Below are 22,806 nucleotides of genomic sequence, written 5' to 3'. Positions count from 1 at the left end.
AGTGTTATTATCAGCGATCGGAGTTGAAGGTTTTAAATTTACCCAAAGTTATGAACGTTTTCTTAGTATGGACATACCCATTTCGGCATCAATGCGTATAAAATTTCTTTTTTGCTATTTATTTTTTAAACATTCCATCACAAAACGTCGTTTCATTTGTAAATGACTAAAGTATTTAAATACGTAAGTATCTATAAAACAAAACTATAGCATCATTTTTGAGACAATAATTTGTATCAAAAACTTAATAAGAAAAAATAATTTGTCGCCACATATTTCAATAAATAATACGCATATTCAGATATAAACAGTTTCGATAATCACTAGTTATTATAGATGGATTTTTTTATGACACTTGTAGTCTAACACGACAATTGTTGGGCGAAAGTGCTATAAAGCACGAGATACTACTATTCTCGCATGGAGAACAGCAACATCTCGCGCTTCTACGTCGCTCTCGCGCAAGACGCGCCCTGTCGTGCTAGCCCTACAAGTGACGGGAACAAGTCAAGTCAAGTGCGTTTAGTAGTAAGCGACACATCTGTCGATAACATTTGCCGTGCCACTCAGCTTTAAATCGCAAAGCTCTGAGGGGCACTGCGTCCGTCACCTGGAGACATAAGTTGACAAGTTCCAGTGCCTAAAATTTTACCAGCACCCTTATCCTTCAAAACCGGAATGCAACAACACTCACATTACTGCCAGAAATAGATAAGATGACAGTACTTCCCTGGACCAAACTCTTTCACATGCAACTCTACTGTATCTCTCTATTGTAATGATACTCAAGAAAATTTAATTGCATAATTCTAAATATTAAATAAAATCAAATGATAAAACATAAAATTATATTTGTATGCCAATAAATTAATGCTGAATAATATGTATATTTAGATAGTGAAGATAACATTTCCTTTATGTACACCGATAATAGTGATATCCTGCAATGACCACACATAGCCAATGTTATTTAAGTTATTACTCAAAAGTAAATAACCAAATTCAACTAAGTGTGAATTAATTTGTGTTAAACAGCATCATATTTAAAAACTTAATAGTAGGAATTATATCATGCTCCTGGCTCCTTATATCACTAAGTACCTGTGACGTCTCCAAAGACAAAATTTTAAATTTATTTTACATGAAAATAGCTACAAATTACATATATATTTTATTAAAGAAACTTGTTCATATGCTGTCCAATCAAAAGGAAGCAATAATACAGTGCCATTACAATAAAATTATCCATGGCCTCGACAATTTTGAAAGATAACATTCATTTTCCTTTTCTTTCTATGTCATTGTTAATCTTTTCTCAGTAAAATGACACATTATTTTATTAATGTTTCTGTGCCACCTTAAATTGTGATAGGACTGATACACCAATGTACAAACATGGTAATATTCAATAGTAATATGATATCATACTTCAGGAGAACAAATAAAAGCAGTACATCAGATAAGATAAATAATATTGAATGTAACTTTACTCAGTGCTTTGACAGTGAATTATATTACTCTAATAATCGTAATATAGGGAATTCCCTAGTTTATGATCAATCGGTGTAGTCGTCTGGTAAATTTATAATTACAGTACAGATACATGATCGAAAAAATGATGAAGTTTATTACCCGTGTACCTTTATAATGTCAAGACTTTAAAATCAAATAATTAATCTAACAGAGCAATTGTGTCTTGAAAACAATATAATACTATGGACATATAATTATAGTGTAAGAAAAATTGTAAGAACCCATGTGAACACTGTCATTTGTTACAAGTTTGTATGTTGTTGTTGTATTAATGTAAAATCCTTTTACCACAGATTATAACCTCACAAAACAAAATAAGTTGTGGTGACTAAAAACAAATAATTAGTATGACAACTACTTGTCGTTGTTATCAATTGTAGCATTTTTCCTCAATTTTTCCTTATGCAACGTTCAATTTAATTACATTATTATTACATAGACAAATTTACTACGGTGAGTTTCTAGTTTGATTCTCAAATTATACTGATCCAATTTGTCGCGCGGGAAAATAAGTTTAGCACTTATCAACCGGATGTAAAGGATGTTTCGGGTTGACAAATATACATGCAGGTACTTACACAACCATCCCATAGGCTCCTTCGCCGATGTACTGCAGATTGGCGTAACGCGGGCCCACCTCGAACACCTGGCCTCGCACGATTTCGGCATTGGGGTTGGCGCTCGCGGCACCTGCTGCTTCAGCCATCGCTATGCTCAAACCAAGCCACTTGACTCAATCAAACAGTTGTTTACCACCCAGCATCCAACAACCTCACAGCGCGCTCTCCACCATCCAGTCCTCGAGCAGGTTCATAAAAACACAATTCAATTATTAACCAAAACAAACCACTATACTCCGACCTACATTATCCACTAATCAACGAAATAGTTCTCTTGTCACTCGCTTATCATCGTTCTTGCTCGCCCAATTTTCATGGACACTCCCGCACGGCCGAAGTACCGTTACAAAAATGAGACGCTCACCGCGCCATCTCTGTCGTTCTGACAAATTAAGGGAATTCGGATATTCCACAAACAAAACAAAACGCCACAACGCTAAGTTTAAAATTTGCAACACTTAAACGTTATGACTCCTTTCCACGTCTTAATATAGTTAACAACTACTTTTTTTTAGCTAGCATAAATCTTGTTAAAATACTTTTGGACAAACCTGAAAAATAAAAATAATATTTTTCTATCACGATCATATTATTTTGTCGTCGTGAAACCATGATTTTATTTAACGAAATATCCGGACACAAAAACAAACTCAGTGCGTTCCATTTTAAACGTCAGCACAACGTGACAGCAGGGCAACGATATCTAAACTACGAAAGAACAACAAAGACAAACAAACTCGCAGTGTATTTGTTTTCAGTGAGTTTTTATCGTAACTCATTTGACACTTGGGACTTGCTTATCATCAGTGACAGTTGCATTTTTTTGCTATTTCGTATAAAACTGTGTAAAAAAGAAAAAAATAAATCGTAAATTTTAGTATCTCTTCTCTCTGTGCGTTTAAGTTATTTTGTTTCTTCACAAACGCACTTGACTTAACATATTTGCGGAAAATGTTAGCATTGTGACAAAAATAAATGCATTAGATCGTTGTTGTGATCAATTGCGATCGGAATTACATACCCAGGAAATTTACGATTTGTCGTTCTTTGCGACACGACCATTGGTCCATGGAGTAGTTGTGTAAGATTACGCGAGTGACCTCGTCACTTCAAGTCGAAGGACTAGTCGTGCAATTTTTTTAGGTATGTCGGTTTGGTCGGCCAGTACTGCTGGGAATAATTACAACAGTGTACATCAGAGCGGTCGTTCGGGTCCTTCTAATAACTGGTGTCCGAAATTTAACAAGGTACGCCTTCTTATTCTTAATTCTAACGCAAACTGCACCCCGTGCAAGTATTTTTTTAACCAATTTGAAAGAGTAAGCAAATAGTGCAGTATCGCGATAGAGCATCAGTTGTATAGTTGTGTTTAGTCAGTGTTGTACTAACAAGGTTCTTAAATGTTTATTGTCTTTATTGCTTTCTTGTTACTGTACTAATATTAGGCCCTTTTGCATTGTTTAAACTTAGTAAATAATTTTCAATCTGTTTGTGTAATTATTTGCCATTGCATTGTTTTGTTAAAACACCAATTTATTAGAAACTGAAAAACACAGCACCATGTGATGCTACTTAAATTGTGCTATGCGGTAGGTAACATTGTTATAATTTTTATTAGCATGCATGTTTTAATGTGCTAAGTGTTTGGTTTTCTTTTTTAATAAGTTCTCAAAACTGAGAAATTATTAGTAAACTTATTTTTAGCTTTTTATTTTGACCAAGTTCTTGCATTATTTTAATTATTATTTCATGAAATACTAACGTGCCTGTAATTATTCCCAGCACTAGTCAGTATCATTGAACTCTTTATTTAAAATGTTGTTTTTTTTTATTTTATTCAGTGGCATTGAGAGATTTGCGAAGAGTTTATTTGGTTTTGTGGTACACTGAAGTTGGAGGTACAATACAACTGTTCCTTTCTAGAAAAAAACAGTGAGTTAAACTCTAATAGAATTGGGGATGGGCTTAAATACGCTGTCTTATTGGCTGTCTATAATTTTGAATGTAGAATGAAAAAGAGGAATGCAAATATTAGAAATATTAGTGTCTTTCTGCTTATGCCTTTGCTTGTCTACATTTGTTTATATGAAACTAACATGTAAATAGAACACACTTACTTTATATGTTTTAATTGACATTACTCATTTTTGTATATCACAGGGTATTGAAGAACATTTTAAATTGTTAAGAAAATATGCTTTTCCTTTTTTTAAATCTAGTAAAAAATTATCTAATATTGAGTTTACACACCAAAATATGCTTATTCTTTTAAGTATTATTACACAGCAATGATTTAAATGCGACTGTTTTTGATTGACGGATCTTGTTCTGTTGCCCTGGAGGCGATATTCAAACAAAAGTGTTTAGTTTGATGTGCTACTGACTGTACTGTGTAACTGACTGTTTGTAAATATGCAATCAGAGACCCTTGGTTATAAGATCAAGTATAAATTATGTCATAACATTATAAAATTTGAAGAATGTGTGTTTATGACCAGTGATCGGAATTGAAGGTGTTAATCTACCTAAACTATAAATGTTTTCTTAGTATAGGCATTCTCATTTCTTCATCAATAAAGTATATTTAAATAAGTACCTATAGAAACACAACGACAATATTATTTTTTGAGACAATATTTTGTAGCAAATTACTTAATAGGAATCAATAATTTGTCGTGAGTGTACTCAAATTTCAATAAATAATAGGAATATTGAAATATAATCAATTTGAAGAAGTCCCGGGATTTGTAAAAGGGAATGTCCACATTTTTCTTTAGTTTAGCTAAATTAACTCCCTCAATTCCGATCGCTGGTTATGACAACAAAATTGATATTGAAACATGTAGATGACCTGAATGAATCTGTATTTTTCTGCTTTATAATATCTTCTTATAGTACTTAAATTGTTTGCCCTCATCTACATAGAGATATAAATAACACTCACTACATAAATGTAAATAACATAAGACAAAAAAGTCATTGAAAAACCAAATACAAAGGTACAACCCAAGCACAGAAAAATTCGTGAGGTCCGCTGGTTCGTTCCGTGGCTTAGTTGGTATAGCGTCTGGCACGGTATGCTAGAAGACGTCGGTTCGAATCCGGCCAGATCAAAGGATTTTTTCTGAGTGTTCAATCTTTGTATTAATAATTATAATAAACTAATGGAGTGATTTCACATAAAAATAATTAAATATCAATTCAATAAAAATTAAATATAAATAACATAATTAAATTATACACATTGCACTGTCATTGATATTGATCTATTAAATATTGTGCTAAAAATTCAACACCTACACAAAATATAATTGAATATCAATTCAATAAAAATTTAATTAATACAGTGAATAGCGACATCTCTCGCCAGGACTGGTAGCTGTAAAGGTACTAACTGGGTGATAAATCTGTCATAGATTTCTCATAGATGGCGCTACGACTAAAAGTCGTTGAAAGACCAAGTACAGAGGACACGACGCAGGCACATACAAAAATTCGTGAGGTCCGTTGGTTCGTTCCGTGGCTTAGTTGGTATAGCGTCTGGCACGGTATGCAAGAAGACATCGGTTCGTATCCGACCGGATCGAAGGAATTTTTTCTGAGTGTTTTTTCTGAGTGTTCGATCTTTGTATTAATAATTGTATTAGAACATGTTCCTGCGCAGGTTCCTTTTGCTAGATGCAACAAAACCGTCATAAAAAATAATGAATATCGTCATATATAATGAATCTCCATTATTAAGTTACAGTGTCAATTAAGGCATTTTTGCATTGCATTGAAATATCTTTTGTATTACATATTTACTTTAAAGTTGATTTGGTCTCCTAACCTTTTTATATTTCATAACACTACTAGCGGTAAAGCTCATTGTGAAAGAATTCGTCTAGGAAAATAGTGCCAAATTACCTAATTTTGCTGCCAAGCAATAATGTCAGCATTACTGTATTCCAGTTTTGAAGGGTAAGGGTGAAATTACAGGCACATGGGACTTGTCAACATATGTCTCAGGGTGACGGGCGCAGTGGCAGTGCCCCTCAGATCTTAGCGATTGCTAAAGCTCTGAGTGGCACTGCAGCTGTTATGGACAGTCGTGTAGCTTATCACCAGGCACACGACTTGTTCGTCCTGTCACTTTATATTACACAAAAAAAAACACTTACAGCTTCAAAAGCGTCACTACTAGGTTAGTCTTCTACCTAAAATTCTGTTTACATACATTTCATTCAACTTTATATGCAATAAATAGTAAGAAATAAATAATAATTCAAAAAACTATATGCGTCGCTTAATATCGCTTAGGTGAGATTGCGGCCAAGCGTGTGTCTACTTTACACAAAAAATGAATAAATTCATTCAACCGTCTTTTTATTATTAATGTTATCACTTATCGCTGAAGTTTCTGCGATCTATGTCTTTGTCCTTATTAACAAGGTCTTCTATCGTCGCTTTAGAGTGAATACCACTTATATTCATTTAACATAGTTTGTGTTGCCTGATTTTTGTTGAATTGAAACTTATAAACCACTTGCTTAAATATATTTTTAAAGTAATATAGGATATATGTTATATTATTATAGTAATATGTTATTGACTATATTTTACGCCATATTTTTATCTTCATCCTGAAAAATTACGTAGAATCCACATACGAAGCATTCACTCTAAGACGACGGTGTGCGGAAAACCAGCTGCTTTTGCAATAATTACTAATAAATTATAATTTTAGTGCTTTTGTATATAATTGCACCGTTAATAAATCAAAGGACTAGTATATTTAGTTAGTTAATTAAGTTAACTTGCACATTTTAAGAAATCACTTAATTTCCAAATTACTAAAATTCGTTTAAAAAGTGGCAATGATTGCGTCTTTTGTTTGTATGCATTTTCTCATGTCTATTGTTTATCATTTTTTTTCCATTTAGTTTCAATATTAATTGTTTGGTTTATAAGTCTGTCAGTGTTTTTAACTACTTTTTTCGCGTAATTTATTTTAACACATTTAAATAAAAGCACAAGACGCATTGTATATAAAGCCTGACTGGGTATTTAGGAATTATTATAATTAATTCCCTATTAATTTATTTCTATTATAGCTTTTTGAGTTATAAGGGTCCGTCTCCACGATCAAATTTTACAGCGTGTAAACTTGCGCAAGAAAAAAATTATCACTCGCGCTATCCACGTGTAAGGCGCGTATAAAAACGCGTAAATGGTTTGTGCAAGCTTACTTGCAGTGAAGCTCGAAATCGTAAGCGTATAACCTATCTCTTTTCCACGCGGATACTTCTTTTTTAATATCCTTAATACATTTGTCATTATATCGCAGCACAAGTGCCTGATGTCTGCAGAGACCCCGATGCAGTCTGGAGACGGCCTCCATACTCCAGCTTATCTGTCATGGAGGAAGCTACAGTTAAGTCGCGCCAAACTGAAGGCCTCCAGCAAAACCTCGGCCTTGCTGTCTGGATTTGCTATGGTAAGTGACACTGTTAAAGTTTAACTCGGTGAAAAATATACTGCATCAATGTGTTCCACAGTTAAGCGTGGCTTTAAGGTTTTGTAAATAAATAAATATTTTCGAATATTAAATAACATCACATACGTAGCTCTGTTCCTAAATTAGGTAATTAAAGCACTTGTGTTATGGAAATCGGAAACAAAGATAGTACCACAAACACCCAGACCCGGGACAATATAGAAAAGTTAGTTTTTTTACATTCTGATAAATTTAGATAAGATAAATTTATTTCAATATAACTTAATCTAATACAATACAAGTACATTGTCCAAATACATTGACCCCCCCCCCCCCCCACTTCTTACCCAGGTTCTCAGAAATGGTAACACCATAAAAACCGGTTCGACCACGAGGGTTGTCTAATAGATGTTCAGACTCATCTAATTGGGTGACAGTTATACACATTTTTTTAATAGTCCGATAGGCAGGTCTTATGCGGTTGTCATTCAACGTTGATGAAGGATTATAATCCGAACGACTGTTGCCACCATATAAGTCAAATTGTTAGCGATAAAAATCATTCCGTGAAGTAAGAATAGGTCGTTTGCCTTAACGATATCGGTTATTGAATAATCAAACGAGGTCATAATCGATTAGAGCGGCTACGTATAAGCGTGCCCTGGGGAACAATTTTTTAATAGTTCATTAAGGATTGTTGACTTTATTACACGTGACAAAACAAATATTTGAAAAATATTTTCGAACTTGGCGCTTCCAATGTATTTTAACTTGCTCAATTATTCCCGTTTGTTTTACTTTGTCCCTTTGTTCTGATTTGTAATAAACAACACAAGAGCCCAATATGCGGTTTGGGAACTTCACACGACTCGACGGATTCACCTTTTCCATCATAAGTCAAGCAATATCTAGTACAAGGAGACGTGCACTAATGTTGACAATAAAACAATGTACTTTGCCTTGAATTTGCTCAATGGTCAATTCAGCCGAGAAGCTACGCCCATTTATAAGACTTTAATGGAGGTACTTGTACCAGCATAATTATTACTTGCCCTGCTTGGTAAATACTGTTTGCGTTTTATTTCTCATCTTTCAGTGCTAAACATTTGCCAAAAGGTAAATACTTTGTGTGCTCCTTATACTAATTTTATGCACAATCAAGTAGGGTAAAACCGTAGCCGTAGTTTTTTCCAAACGCTGTCCAAATAAAATTTTACATATTACATTGCAAATCTTTATTTCTTATTAAACTTTGAACAATTAACTATTTAACAGAAAAAAATAACAAATTGTCTTGAGACCAACCTTAAAATTTGTTTAAAAAAAATTACGATTGGCCATCTCTTCCGAGGTGTCCGGGTGTGATAACCATAAGACTATGGGTAAGATGGCCAGTAATTATTTCTAGACTTAGATAGGTTTTTTACTTGGTGTTTTGTTTTTTTAAGTCTTCTTTTTTCTTCATGTCGTCAAATTCTCAGTTTTCTTGAACCCAAAAGTAGCACACGACGCTTTGGAGCAAGTCTTCGATGAGGCGGGTTTCATAGCAGAAGCTTTAATAGTTACGAATTCTTAGGTTTTAGCGATTGCTACACTTATGAAATGAAACTATTTTTCATTTATTTACATCACGTATATTTGTTTTTCAAACAAAGCAAAGTTTCGGGCCCTTTACAAGTATTGTTACGCTTTCCAAGTAGGGTTACCATTCCGAAATTTGAATACTCCGGACAAAAAGCTGATATTTGCAAGAAAGGCCGGATTTTTTAATAACAAAATAAAATCTCTATTACACGGCACCAGAAGTGGGCAAGCTCCCGGGCAACAAAATTTAGTTGGAAATCGAGTTTTATTACAATTTATTGATATATTAGTGTTACAAAATTCTTCGGTATGTCTTTTACTATTCGTCATTCAAATTCATATAAAAAACACTGCCAAATCGTCGTTGTGTCAGCGTGTCCACGTCGCGGCTTATTTTTTTTCTGGTTAGTTGATAATCCTGTATTTGTAGGCATAATTGTATATGCAAAATATTATTCCGCGCAATAAGTGAGAGTCTACGGAATTGCGAGGTGTGGACATTTTACTTTTTAATCTGAAAATTCTTATTCTAAGCTGAAAAATCCAAACAAAAACCAGCAGTAAATTGATTGTATATTTTCTTAAAAATATTATAGTATACATGTTCGTATCAGAACATCATAGCTGTTAACTATACTCTTTTTTTGCGTGGGAAATCCTCCTATTATGCTTTCTACCGGATAAAACCCCACGATGGCCTTCTCGGGTGCTCTGGAGGGAAGGGATCGGCTTTGCTCACCGGAACCCCCCCAGCGCCTAGGAGGAGCTACGTCCTCCCCCCTCCCCTCACGACGAAGCAGGCCACACCGCCCCACCTTCCTCCTCGCGACTGTAAGAGCCTATGCACACGGCATATTTTATACGCACAGACGACACGCAGAGGATGCGCGTTAACACGATTGAAACGAGATTCAGTCGTAGCCAGTAAATCTATGCACACGTTCACAAATTCATACGTGCCGTAGATGCGCTGTAAACGCGCGTGTGTATCGCGCATTTTGATAAAAGATAGATTTAATTTTAGTTTTATTTATTAATTTCAGTTAATTTTTTAAATTAAGCAACTACATGAAATTCTAAGTGTAAACTCCAGTGGAGTATAATATATAAGTAATGAATAAGTTTATTGCTCGCAACGCGATGTTTGCGGCGCGTATACGCACGGATGATGCGCGTATACGCGCAGATGACGCGCGTTTACGGTGCCGTAATAATATAGCGCGGTGGCGTGAGCGCGCGCCCTTCACCTGCCCCTTTCCTCATTCTTGAAACGCGATGTTTGACTCGATGCAAACGCGCTTCGAACGCGCTTTTGAATCGATACAAACGCAACAATCTGCTTTTCGAACATCTCCGGCGCCGTAAACGTGCGTTCGAAACTAACCTACAACAACCTGGCGTAAAAATTTTTTTTATCCATTAAATGTATTCGTGAACTTGTGTAATCCAAAATTGTAACTAATTGATACGTAGAGTACCTAAACAAATAAATACCTGAAACATTAAGCTTAAGCAGTTAATTTGTAAGTTTTTTTTATATAATCCTAAGTATCGGTGCCTGCGAACAAGTCGTGCGCTTGGTGGTAAGCGACATGCCTGTCCTTAACATTTGCAGTGCCACTCAGAGCTTTAAATCACAAGATCTGAGGGACACTGCCACTGCTCCCGTTACCCTGAGATATAAGGTGACAAGTCCCTATAATTTCACCAGCACTCTTACCCTTCAAAACCGAAACACTAAATCTCACATTACTGTTGGCGACAGAAATAAGGTGGCAGTACTTCCCTGAATGAACTTCACAAGGAGCGCTACTGCTACAAAAACGCTAACGGGCTTGAAATTCTAAATGTTTGCATTGTTGAATTACGTTATTATATTTGCTATGTTTATTTTATTTTTTTGGGCGGTGAATAAATAGTTTAAATGATTATTCATTAACGTGATTTCATATAATACAGCACTACTGTTATTAAAAACATACATAATATTATGTTTTATCACTTTCAGAATGTTACACAATATTATGAATTATGTTGACATGTCCCATGTGCCTGTAATTTTACCAGAACTTTTATTTATTGTATTTGTTCGACACGAATTTCATCGCGCCCACGCCGCGCGGCTACCGCGCACCCACCGTGCGGCGACCACGTTGCCGCCGCACAGCGACCGCGTGTATGTAACTGTCATAGCAAAGTACACTCTATTTATTTAGCCTTTACGTTTTAACTTAAATGAGCATCCCGGGCGCGCGGGCCGGCCTGACTTGTCTTTGGTCTATGCGGCGACCGCGCGGTTGTATAATTCAGAGGCATTTAAATGTTTTTGCCCAGTAAAATCAGATTCGCCATTAATGTACGTGAAAGCGTTGTAACTGGGCGGTCGCCGCGCGGCGGCTGCGCTAAAACTTTCGTGTCGTATAAACTCGTGTAACTGGGCGGTAACCCCTTAAACCGAACGCAGCAATGCTCAAATTACTGCTTGGCAGCAGAAATAGGTAAGATGGCAGTACTTCCCTGGACGAACTCTTTCACAAGGAGCTCTACTGTTACAAAAGTAGTCAATTACTTTTATTCATACTCCTATGTATACATATAAACGCATACCATAGCAATTTGTAAATGAAACAACAGAATAACTCGATATTTATACACCATAGTTATTGTTTTGACCATTTGGTTGTAAGTTGTCCTAAACAAATAAATAAACTGTTCTTAATCAATCAGTGAAATGTTTATCTTAAATGTTTAGATACAAGGTTAACATTCGAAGTGTTTCTTTGTAATAATTTTGTTCTCCTATTTCTGTAAAACTTGTATTGTTCCGAAGCTTGGATTAAAAAAATGTACAGTATTCAAACAATCCTGTAAACGAAAACATGTTGAGATATTACTGTGCAGTAATATCGCAATATGTTTTCGTTTCATTAGAATAGATAAATAAGATACGTATTACGTCGCATAACAAATCCAATGTTTACAATTTCATTGTAAAGCATAATGTTTACAATTTCACATATCAATTATGTGTCGGATGTCATTGCACTGCATAGAGAATTAGGCCGCGAATTCGGAACGATAGTGCGTTCAGTGGGCGTTCAAGGTTTGTGCGTACATGTGTGTCTCGTGTTAATTATTACATCCAACACAAAACACAATGTACCTTGAACGCCTCGCAGACCGCACCACCGGCACCGTTGCGAATTTGTGGCCTTACAGTTGAAACATTATTGTGTTTCAAAAATTATTACGTCAAAAATTGCTGCGTTCGAAAAATTTTATGAATATAAATTTTTCGGATGAATAAATAAAAAATACCCTTGTACCTACCGATAAATTGACCAGCATACAAAAAGAATTAACTTTTGTCTCCGAGCTACATTATTATTATAAAAGGAAATATGAACGCTATGTATAAATGAAGTAAGGTGTTATTTTTAACCTCAATCGCAATTTATTTATTTATAATTTATTTATAAAAATAGAGGGTAATTAGAAGTTTTAAACCTTTGTCCTGTGTAACTCTGTATGTCTGTCTGTGGCACCCTACCTCTCAAATACTAGATGCAAATGCGATAATCCATCCGGGATTGATCTCAATCTGGTTTTTTATTTTATTTGTCGGGTTGGTTCTTTCTATGAATCAGCTCTTTTCTCAGTTAGTGTAGGTATCTCTGTCACAAACTTAGGTTCACGGGTTCGTCGTCGTACCAAGTGCCAAGTTTAGTAGCAGTAGAGCTCATTGTGAAAGAGTTCGTTCATAGAAGTACTGCCATGTTACCTCCTTTGTCCGCCAAGTAGTATTGTGAGCATAGAAGGTAATAATAATATTACAGGCACACGGGGCTTGTTAACATATGTCTCAGGGTGTCAGGCGCAGTGGCAGTGCCGCTCCGAACTTTGTGATTTAAAAATCTGAGTGGCACTGCAACTGTTATGGATAGACGCGTCGATTACCACCAGGCGCATGACTTGTCCGTCCCGTCACTTAAGTTTTATAAAAAAAAGCATTCCTGGCGTGCCACTAAAGGTGGTGAGGTAGGCCCGCAGGGGCGGACAACCGCAGGCGTGGCCATGGATCGTAAACCACATGGTCCTAGCCCTCTCCCTTGCGGGCTGTTGGGATTCCGGGGTATACGGGATTTTAGTAAGTAAAAGTCTCTCAGAATATCTATGGTGGATTTTTCCCTGAAAAAAACAAGGATCTCAGTCATAAATATGTATGATTGATTGACCTGATACGAGCTCAACATTCTATAGGTGCCAAACCCAAACAAGTTCTGATACAATTTGCCTATTTATTACGACACCCGTGACGGTTTATTGTAACGTAGTATTGTGTTCAATATTCACGGTGTCCCGATAACATAGAATTACGTTCGCCACAATGGTTTAAGTGCTTTACAAATAATGAACTACTGCAATACTAAACTACTGGTAGCGCTAAAACGTAGTTACAATGGTTGTGTAATAAATGAAACAGTAATAGAGCAGTTTTAGTGGTGATAATGATTGTTTTTGCAATCTAAAGTTTTCAGTTCAAATTTTTTATCTATATGCAAATCCCGGTCGGTAGCACAATGGCTGCAAATATAATACTTTGTGTTGCCTGGTCTCAAACTAGGGAAATCCCTGTGCTATGAGTACCAAAGCAACGGAATTAACTCTGGGGCACTTCCCAGAACAACCAGACTAGAAGCAATTTAGAAAAGTTCATTTCCCAAATTTGTACTACAGGGAATCAAACCCAGGCCATCGAGGTCGTCAAAAATATTACATATTAGAACAAATTCTTTGGTTTGGCTATGAACGCTCAGTTGCCGCTACTACGCTTAAGAACGCGCCCGGCTGTTATCGTAGTTAAACATCAATCGAAAACGCGAAAACTGCCTAATTGTGCCATTAGAACCTGCAAAAACACCACAGCTGTGGGAAGATAAATAAACATGGACGTTTCCTTCCACAATTATGTAATTTATTAATCAGATTTATATTTATTTTAAAATCAATTATTTTCATTTTGAATAAATTTAGATAAAACAAATTACAAACGAGTGTATACAGCGTGATTCGTATATCGATATATTGCCTTTTTCACTTGGTGTGGTACACTGGTGGTCCTTCTTGAGTAGTAGAGTTGTAGGCCGATATTCATTATCGAACGAGCTATACAGTCGTATAATGTAGTCAGTTTCGTGGCCGCTTCGTCAAGTTTTTGGTCATATTTTACGATTAGTGATATTTAGTTGATGCAACACAGTACTCGATTCTGATCGATGAGACCTTAGAAACTGTTATCATTATATTCTATAAAGTTTCGTGTTGTTTTTTTTCTTTTTTACTTCCGGAGCAACTTTTTTCTTTTCTTTTTACAAGTCCTTACTCACTGATAGAAATAGAACGCATACTTCCCGATATGGTGGAAAAAAGATATTTACACCTTTTTACGCGGATAGATTCCAAAGCAAAGAATCAAATATGAGAAGACCTAAATGTGGAAAATATGAAAGAGTGATCAACGGCCTGCATAAACTATAATATATGGAGGGAATATTTGTGCACGTTTATGAGGTACACTCTGGTCAATTTCCGTCGGAAGTAAAAAATGTTCTTCAAGAAATTCAAATAAATAAGATAGCCGCCATTCAAATTTCAAAGTCTCCTATCACGGGAGCTATTAGAGATAGGTAGGAGGTGCTCGAAGGAACGTCATAGAGATTAATAGTGGTCAACTGCCTGGATTAAAAAAAACAAGATGGCGAATTCAAAATGGCGGCTGAAGAAAAACTTGCTTCGATCCGGCTGAAAATTGGTTTGCGAGAGTCTTTAGGAGTCCTTAACCATAATTTGGGGTCAAAAGTTTCTTTTCGCCATTTTTTAATATGGCTGTCATATAAACGTTTTGCATGCGGAGGCCTCTAGAAGTGCCGGATGATAATTTGTGGTCAAAATTGGTTTTTCGCCATTTTCAAATATGGCCATAGAAGCGTTCGTTGACGGCAGAAAAAAATACTCTGATCCCTTTGAAAATTGGCATGTGTCTAGGAATGCTTGATAATAATTTGTGATCAAAAATGTTTTTACGCCATTTTTTAATATGGCCGCCATTCAACAACTAATAAAAATTAGCTCTAATTCAACTGAAAATCGATATGTGGGGATCTCTATAGGTGTTTGATAATAATTTGCGGTCGAAATTTATATTTTATAAATTTCGCCTTTTTTCAATATGGCTGCCATACAAACTTTTTTAGCGCCGGATAAAAATTTGCTCTAATTCGATTGAAAATGGACATGTCGGAGTCTATGAGTTTTTAATAATAATTAGCGATCAAAATTTATTTTTCGCCTTTTTTCAATTTGGCTGCCATACAAACTTTTTTGGCGGTAGATAAAATATTCTTCTAATTTGACTGCAAATGTCATGGCTTCAATTACAATTTGGGGTAAACATTTTCTTTCTGCCGTTTTTCGATAAAGCCGTAATTTTTTATGTAAATGGCTCTTGAAAAAACTTGCTTTGCTCGGACTGAAAATTGGCACGAAAAGATTTCTAAGATTGTTTGATAATAATTAATGGTTAATAATCAAAATATATTTTTGCGATTTTTAAATATGGCCGCCATTAAAGAGCTATTTCAATTTTTTTAAAACAAAGCCATAAGTGCCGAGGCCGGAGGCCGAGGTCCGCTGAGGGCGAAGCCCGAAGCGTCCACACGCCATCGAATGGGGATAATATACGGAGACGTAATAGATTACGAGTACAAGATCTCACAATTGTAAAAATGTAAAGCATGCTTCCCGATGTAGTGGAAATTAAATACTTATTATAACGTTGTTGTACCTCAACCGTCTCTATGTTAGATTTCATTTTCTTGAGAATTATGCCAAAGAGAAAAATAATTTTGGGGGAAAAAATTCCAAACTACTGCCGAATTTCCTGTACTATGTAGGTACTATGAATACAAAATCAACGATAACTCAGCATACTCAGACCAAAACCAACTTAGAAATGTTCGTTTCTTAAATTGGTATCGGGAATCGACCTCCCCATCAAGCGCCCATAGTACTAACTGCTGTGCCACCGAAGAAACATGAGCATACCCCGTAAACTGAAACAGATCACGCAGGCCCAGCCCAACCCCACCGTAGGTGGGTTACAGGGCTCGTCTTTATATAAAAGTAAATCGATCAGCACTAAAAAAAATGTTGATCAATTTTATTCTTTTTTATGGACAACTCACGCTTGACCAAAACATTGACCAGGCCATAATTGTTCCTAAGACTGTTTCCATCTCATCTATTTTCTATGGTTTCGGATAAAAAAAAACACTGTATGTTATTTATATATCGATATTTCCAATCTGAAGCAAACGTTTCGAGAAATTTCGACTCTGGTCTAGTGCGATAAAATTAAGATCGTAGTGCAATGAATGTCTATCCGTAACAAAGGTCAATTAATGATAATAATAATAATAATCATTTATTTCAGTTAATTAAAAATCCATATCATTTGTTAGTTATACAAACACTTATTAACTAATGTTAGTTTACCTATATTACTTTGAAACTACACACACAACAACTACTGTACCGGTCTGTCAGGGGTTGACCTTCCAGTCAGCTTTAGCCAGTGTTTCCATATTCTACAGTCATGTCTGTCTGATAATACTTTTAAAAAGCCATTGGAGCTGCATCTTGCGCGATGCATTAAAGATGCCATCCGCTTGCGTAAAATGGCATAGAAACCAACAATGTGCGCCTCCGCGAACATTGCAGATGTGCTGCAGAAACGTGGCAACTCCATCAGCATTCTAAAAGCATTATTATATTGAACGCGAAGGACGCTTACGGACCGTTGGGCGTATTTCACATTTAAATGTTTGGCTATATGCTTTAAAAAGCGCGATTTTTACAGTGTCTGTAAACCGAGCAAACCAGCGAGCGAGCATGTTCCCTCGAACCGCCAACGCTCTCCGCTCTCTATCAACATCCGTATAATTTCTTAGATCCGATGTTACAATGTGATCTAAGTACTTAAAATGATCAACCCTATTTAGAACTTTGCCATTTAACTTAATGGGCGGAACATCTACCGGACACTTTCTACCCGCTTTGAACTTTATAACTTCACTTTTAGTGGGCATATCTCTCACAGACGTTAACAAGTTTCCTTAACGCACTAATTGATGGTGCCAGCATCACCATATCATCTGCATAGCTTATATTGTTTATAAATATATTATCTATAGAGCAACCAACTTGTGAGCAGCTGAGCTCACCAATCGGTGCGTCAACATAAACATTAAACAATAAAGGAGATGTCAGCCCTCCCTGTCTCACCCCACATTTCAGCCTATACGGCTATATATATATATCAGACAACTGATCAGCCCAGCGCACACAGTTCGTCTGACTGCCGTACCAAAACTGCAAAATCTGCACGAGCTGCCCCGACACACCCATTGCTCTCAACTTTTCCCGCAATAAATTGTATAACACTAAATCGAAAGTTTTGTACAGGTCGAGAAAGCACGCATAAATTTGGGTGTTTCTATCGGTATAATACCCAACAGTTTGCTTGAGGCATAGAATAGCACTCTCTGTTGACAACCCTTTACGAAAACAAATTGAGCATCGTGTAATGTCACTTAATGATTAAGCAAACTGTCAAATATTTTACCGACAACCGTAGCAAGCGCAATTCGTCTGTAGTTATTAATGTCTGATGTATCCCCAGTCTTACTTTTTACAATAGGTACCACAACAGTTTCCATCATTTGCTCTGGTAAGAATGTATGCTCAATGCAAAGACTGAAAAATATACAGATTACACGGGGCAGATGCACACCTGCATTATTATGATTAAAACAGTTAGGACTATTAAATTATTAATATCGATTATCACGAAACACCGTTAATTTATTGACTATTGTTTCTAATTATTTATTATTTTAGCCTCGATTAACTTTATTGGAAATTTTTTGTTGAGAAATAATCTCCGTTATCTACTTTTAATAAGTGATATACATCATCTTTATAGTATTATTTTTCACATTTATAGGACTGCATCGATTAGAGATGCCACGAATATTCGGCTACTATTAGGTATTCGGCCATTTTTTTACTATTCGGTATTCGGCCGAATACTACGACTATTCGACCATATGTATATCAAATAATGAAAAAAAAACACATATTCAAAATGTATCATGTATTGTAATCACAAATTATTGCTTTAATACTTAAAATCAATCAGTGGCAGGTTCCGATGAATAACAATTTTTTCAGCATTTGTTGGTAACAAACGACTGCGTTTTTTCTCATAAACGATTCCTGCTTCTGAAAATAGCCTGGCCTATAAACACTACTGCCAGAAGACGATAGATAAATCTTAGCAAATTTTGACAGGTTTGGATACTGCTTTGCGTTTGCTGACCACCAATGGATAAGGATCTGCCGTCCGATCTAGGTGAACGTTTTCAAATAAAAATAGAACTTTTCTCCACGTCCTCGTCATTTTGCGTATTATCTGTAGCGACTTTACAACAGGTCCAAAAACTGTCATGTATTGATTCTACCGTTTTATCATTTTTTAACAAAAACACCCCACCGCCTTACCACCTCCGCACTGAAACAGGTCGTTATAGATCGCGCGTGAAATGCATAGATCTTACGCCGAACTTTCGGCGCTTCGGCCGGGAGCGTGGACGAATATGGTATTCGGTATTCGGCCAAATCACTATTCGTAATATATTATAAAGGCTACCATTATTGTTAAAGTCGCCACACTTACAAATGCGGAATCGATTTGAGACGGTCAGGAAAAAGCTTTACGTCCATGCGATACGAGCGAAAAAGACGATGCTAGTTTCGCTTCCGCTCGTATCACCGTCCCGATCTTTGCAGGTCCCATAGTGTAGTACAGATAAGACTAAGTTTGTAGTCTAACAATTTTTAATTATTTGTTAGCAATTAAGTTTACGTTTTATTTTAAATTGTATTATTTTGACACTCATATTCTGGAGACCAAACAATAAACATACCTTTAAACCATAGGTTCCCAAACTTTATAAGTTCCCGCCCACTTAGTCAAGATAAAAAAAAATCAACGCCCACCACTACAAAAAATAATTGAAAACACGTATTTTTTATATTAACTTAACACAAAAAATGACAAGAAAAAATTATATACATACATTTTACACTTCCGGACACGTAATTCTAGCCACCACGCATTTTCAGTATTACGTGCCCTAAGCTTAAACAATGTTTGATTGATCAAAAACTATTATGCAATTGAAACTAGTATACTAAACGTTTTTTTCATAAATGCTTGTTGAGAATTTGTATTTGTAAAACCGGGGGAAAACTTTTTCTTCGATGATATGATGATAACACTAAGCACTTTACGACAAACATGCGAAGTGGCACGAATTATGTGTTCGGGAGGATATCTATGTAGTGTAGTTTATATAAATAATTCAGATTTTTGTTTGCAAATGCGGTAACACCCCCTGGACAGCATCAATGCTACCGCCCCCCAATACCTCTTCAGGGCCCACTGGGGGCGGTAGAGACCACTATGCTTTAAACCAACGTATTTCACTCTATCACCTACGACCATCTTAATAATATGGGAATGCTTATCATCATACCGCTTGATTCCATAGAGGGATTTATCAGACTCATCTTTACTATACCGTGCCATTGATATAAAATAATATTTTTTTTGTACACTTGTCAACAGGTAGCAATGGTCGAAGTCCAGCTCAATCCACCAGACGAGTCAAACGTGCCTAAGGAGATGTTGGTCGCATTCACAGTATGCACAACCCTTCTCGTCGCTGTCCACATGCTAGCCCTGATGATCAGTACATGTATCCTCCCCAATATCGAAGCCGTTGGTAACCTCCACAGCATCTCCCTAGTCCACGAATCGCCTCACGAAAGACTGCATTGGTACATTGAAATAGCCTGGGCTTTCTCTACTTTACTAGGCCTCATATTGTTCCTAGTTGAAATAGCCATACTTTGTTGGGTCAAGTTCTACGACTTCAGCGAAGCAGCGGCTTATTCAGCATGCGTAGTGCTCATTCCTGTCATGATAGTGTTCCTAGCTTTCGCCGTACATTTCTACATGTCCCTTGCTACGCATAAGTATGAGGTAACACGAACAGGTATAAAGGAACTAGAATTACTTAAAGAACAAATTGAAATGGGTGACGACCACGCTCGGTTGAATAATTCCTTACTCGATCAAGGGCGAATAGTTTAAGTGTGTCTTTTTTATTTCTAATGTTTTACCGCCCTTAGATTTAAACTCTATATATTTTGTTATTATGTAAATAGGTAGTCTGTATTTATTAAGTGTATTAGCAGTGCCAATACAAACTGATTATATATTTGGAGTAGAGTCATTTGCGGAATTTGGAGGCTTCTTTGCTCAATTTCTTTTATTTCCCAACCCGTAATTTCAATATAATGACATAATAGTGTCATCCATGTTCTTAAATTAGTTTTATACACATATTTTTCTATATTGTCCTAAAGTTGTCTTTGCAAAATTTCCAAGCACAAAACTTTGAATATGGCCTGATGATTTAGCAATTGGTTCTCTCTAAAGTTCTTATTTATATTATGGATGTATTTGGAAAGTTTAAATCTCTATTTTTGAACAGACCCGTGAAATTCAATGTCTCCTTGAGTTTGAGTTTGCATGACAATATTAAACTTGAATCTCTATAAATGAAACTGTTAACTTAAAATGTGTTATCATGGCAGACTTTATAATTATAAACATTACGCGACATCATGATTTATGAAATTGCTTGTCTTGTGAGAGGCAGCGTACAGTGAACAGCCCTAGCTCATGTAGCGCACGGGCGCAATCAATACCTTGACGCCCTCTATTAGGCACGCGATCAAAATGGAATACCTACTTTCTATTATATTTTCCCTAGTGATCGGAAATTTAGGTGTAAATGGTGCAATTGTAAACGATGTTGGGAAACAATATTATAGCCAGTTTGAGAGGGACGCAGAGTCTTTGCAGACGTCGCAAGCAGCGCTCAGCATCTCTTAAGCGCACACGCCGTCCACCATGCACCATAAGTAAAGCCGGCACTGGCTGCAACTGTTAGCTAACAGATTTTCTGCCGCATATTTGCAGTTAATGCGTGAAGTCGTAATCAACTTCATGCAGCCGAGACCACTACGGCGTGAAGTGAATAGCGTCTTCACACATTAACTGCAGTCGGTATTAACTTCATGCAGTCGGTATCAACTTAATGCATACGAGGTCTCGGCTGCATGAAGTTGATTACGATTACGACTTCACGCAATAATTGCAAATGCAGTTAATCTGTTAGCAGTCTTACGTGTCGCTTACCACCAGGCCGTCGACTTGTCCGTCCCGTCGCTTGATATCATAATAAAACTGATCCACGTGTAACGCCCATTGCAACGCGTCTAGTTCACTCTAACCAATGAAAGAAAATATTTTGTACCACATTCGTATAAGTTCAAGTCCTACAAACATGAAGAAGTAATATATTAGAATGCGTTCACATTCGCGGACGTCCGGCGGCTTAACCCTTATCACGATAACAACGCTCCTAAGCCGCTAATGGAAGGCTCTTTAATAGTACATAGCGTTGAATGTTAACGTTTCATTGTATATTCCAAAGATTCTAAATGACGTAATAAAATAATGCAATTAACTTATTGTCCCATACGTGTTTCCAATCTAGCAACATTAAAAATATACATATTTATTGCGTTGGGACGTCGTAATTATGGTGACCTTAATATAGACCATTAGGAATATTAAAATAGTGTCATGATTATTTAGACTGGGTGTGTTTAATCTTTTTGGGACTGAAATTTGGGAAAAACTACATATTTGTAAATATGTATTTCCTTCGAAGAATTATTAAATATACTTAATATTCCCTGCCTGACCAGCTCGTTGAAATTAAGGGAGATGCTAAACGATATTTGTAGGAAAATTTCAAATATACAATCAGCAGGATTACATTAGCTACCAAGACAGGAGTGGGTTTTGCTCAACATTTCAGGGAACGTCTCTGAGGGCGTGCTTAAATCCTTATGATCCATGTCACGGTCCTGTTTTCATACGAAATTCAAAACTTTCGCATCTAAAGTTCTACCTTAATATTAATAATGTGTTTTGAGCAGTCTTAGAGTTTCATTTGCTGTAATATAACACGGATGTACGAAAAACATTTGTATAAAAACAGCACCGTGACATACCACCTTCGGGTGAAACAGCTGCGTTTGGTGTGTCAGTTCCTTTAGTAATACGTAAGTACTAAGTTATTATAAGCAAGGTGAAAACTACCAGTTCGCCTAGTAATAATGACAACCCAATGGTGTTGCCTTGATTTATCTAGCCAACAAGACTGTGGAGACTGTCACACCACACGCATTTAGCGTAGCCTCTTCCGATTTTCGATTATTCTCTTATTATGTATAAACAAAGAAACGGAAGCAATAAACTAGATATTGACTACTGTACTATTGTTACTTAATTCAGTTAAGAATTCTGTGATATATTGAAATGACATTTTT

At 36.2% G+C, this 22,806-nt stretch overlaps 2 protein-coding genes across 3 annotated transcripts in view; one reads left to right on the top strand and one right to left on the bottom strand.

Moving 5' to 3' along the window:
- The window catches only part of LOC113237162 (mitogen-activated protein kinase ERK-A), a 137,227-nt gene extending 134,871 nt beyond the window's left edge, over nt 1-2,356 (bottom strand). Inside the window, exon 1 of the mRNA XM_026473473.1 lies at nt 2,112-2,356. Coding sequence (XP_026329258.1) covers nt 2,112-2,239 — 128 coding nt within the window. The 5' untranslated portion in view covers nt 2,240-2,356. The remainder of the gene's footprint in view (nt 1-2,111) is intronic.
- An 819-nt stretch (nt 2,357-3,175) lies between these two features.
- On the top strand, nt 3,176-21,112 carry LOC113237326 (calcium release-activated calcium channel protein 1-like). 2 transcript variants are annotated; one of them, XM_026473738.1, is made up of 3 exons: nt 3,176-3,400; nt 7,480-7,629; nt 19,964-21,112. In XM_026473738.1, the coding sequence occupies exons 1-3, from the start codon at nt 3,299-3,301 to the stop codon at nt 20,489-20,491; spliced, it is 780 nt and encodes a 259-aa protein (XP_026329523.1). In that variant the 5' UTR covers nt 3,176-3,298; the 3' UTR covers nt 20,492-21,112. The 2 variants fall into 2 exon arrangements, with proteins under 2 accessions (XP_026329523.1, XP_026329524.1); XM_026473739.1 differs by lacking the exon at nt 3,176-3,400 and adding an exon at nt 3,605-3,742.
- Nucleotides 21,113-22,806: the final 1,694 nt, after the last annotated feature.

The sequence above is a fragment of the Hyposmocoma kahamanoa genome, unplaced genomic scaffold (genome assembly GCF_003589595.1).
Source record: "Hyposmocoma kahamanoa isolate Upper Pololo Valley unplaced genomic scaffold, ASM358959v1 93, whole genome shotgun sequence".
NCBI classification, from domain to species: Eukaryota; Metazoa; Arthropoda; class Insecta; order Lepidoptera; family Cosmopterigidae; genus Hyposmocoma; species Hyposmocoma kahamanoa.
The sequence above is the reverse complement of the archived record's forward strand: the minus strand, read 5'-3'. Positions and strand labels throughout refer to the sequence as shown.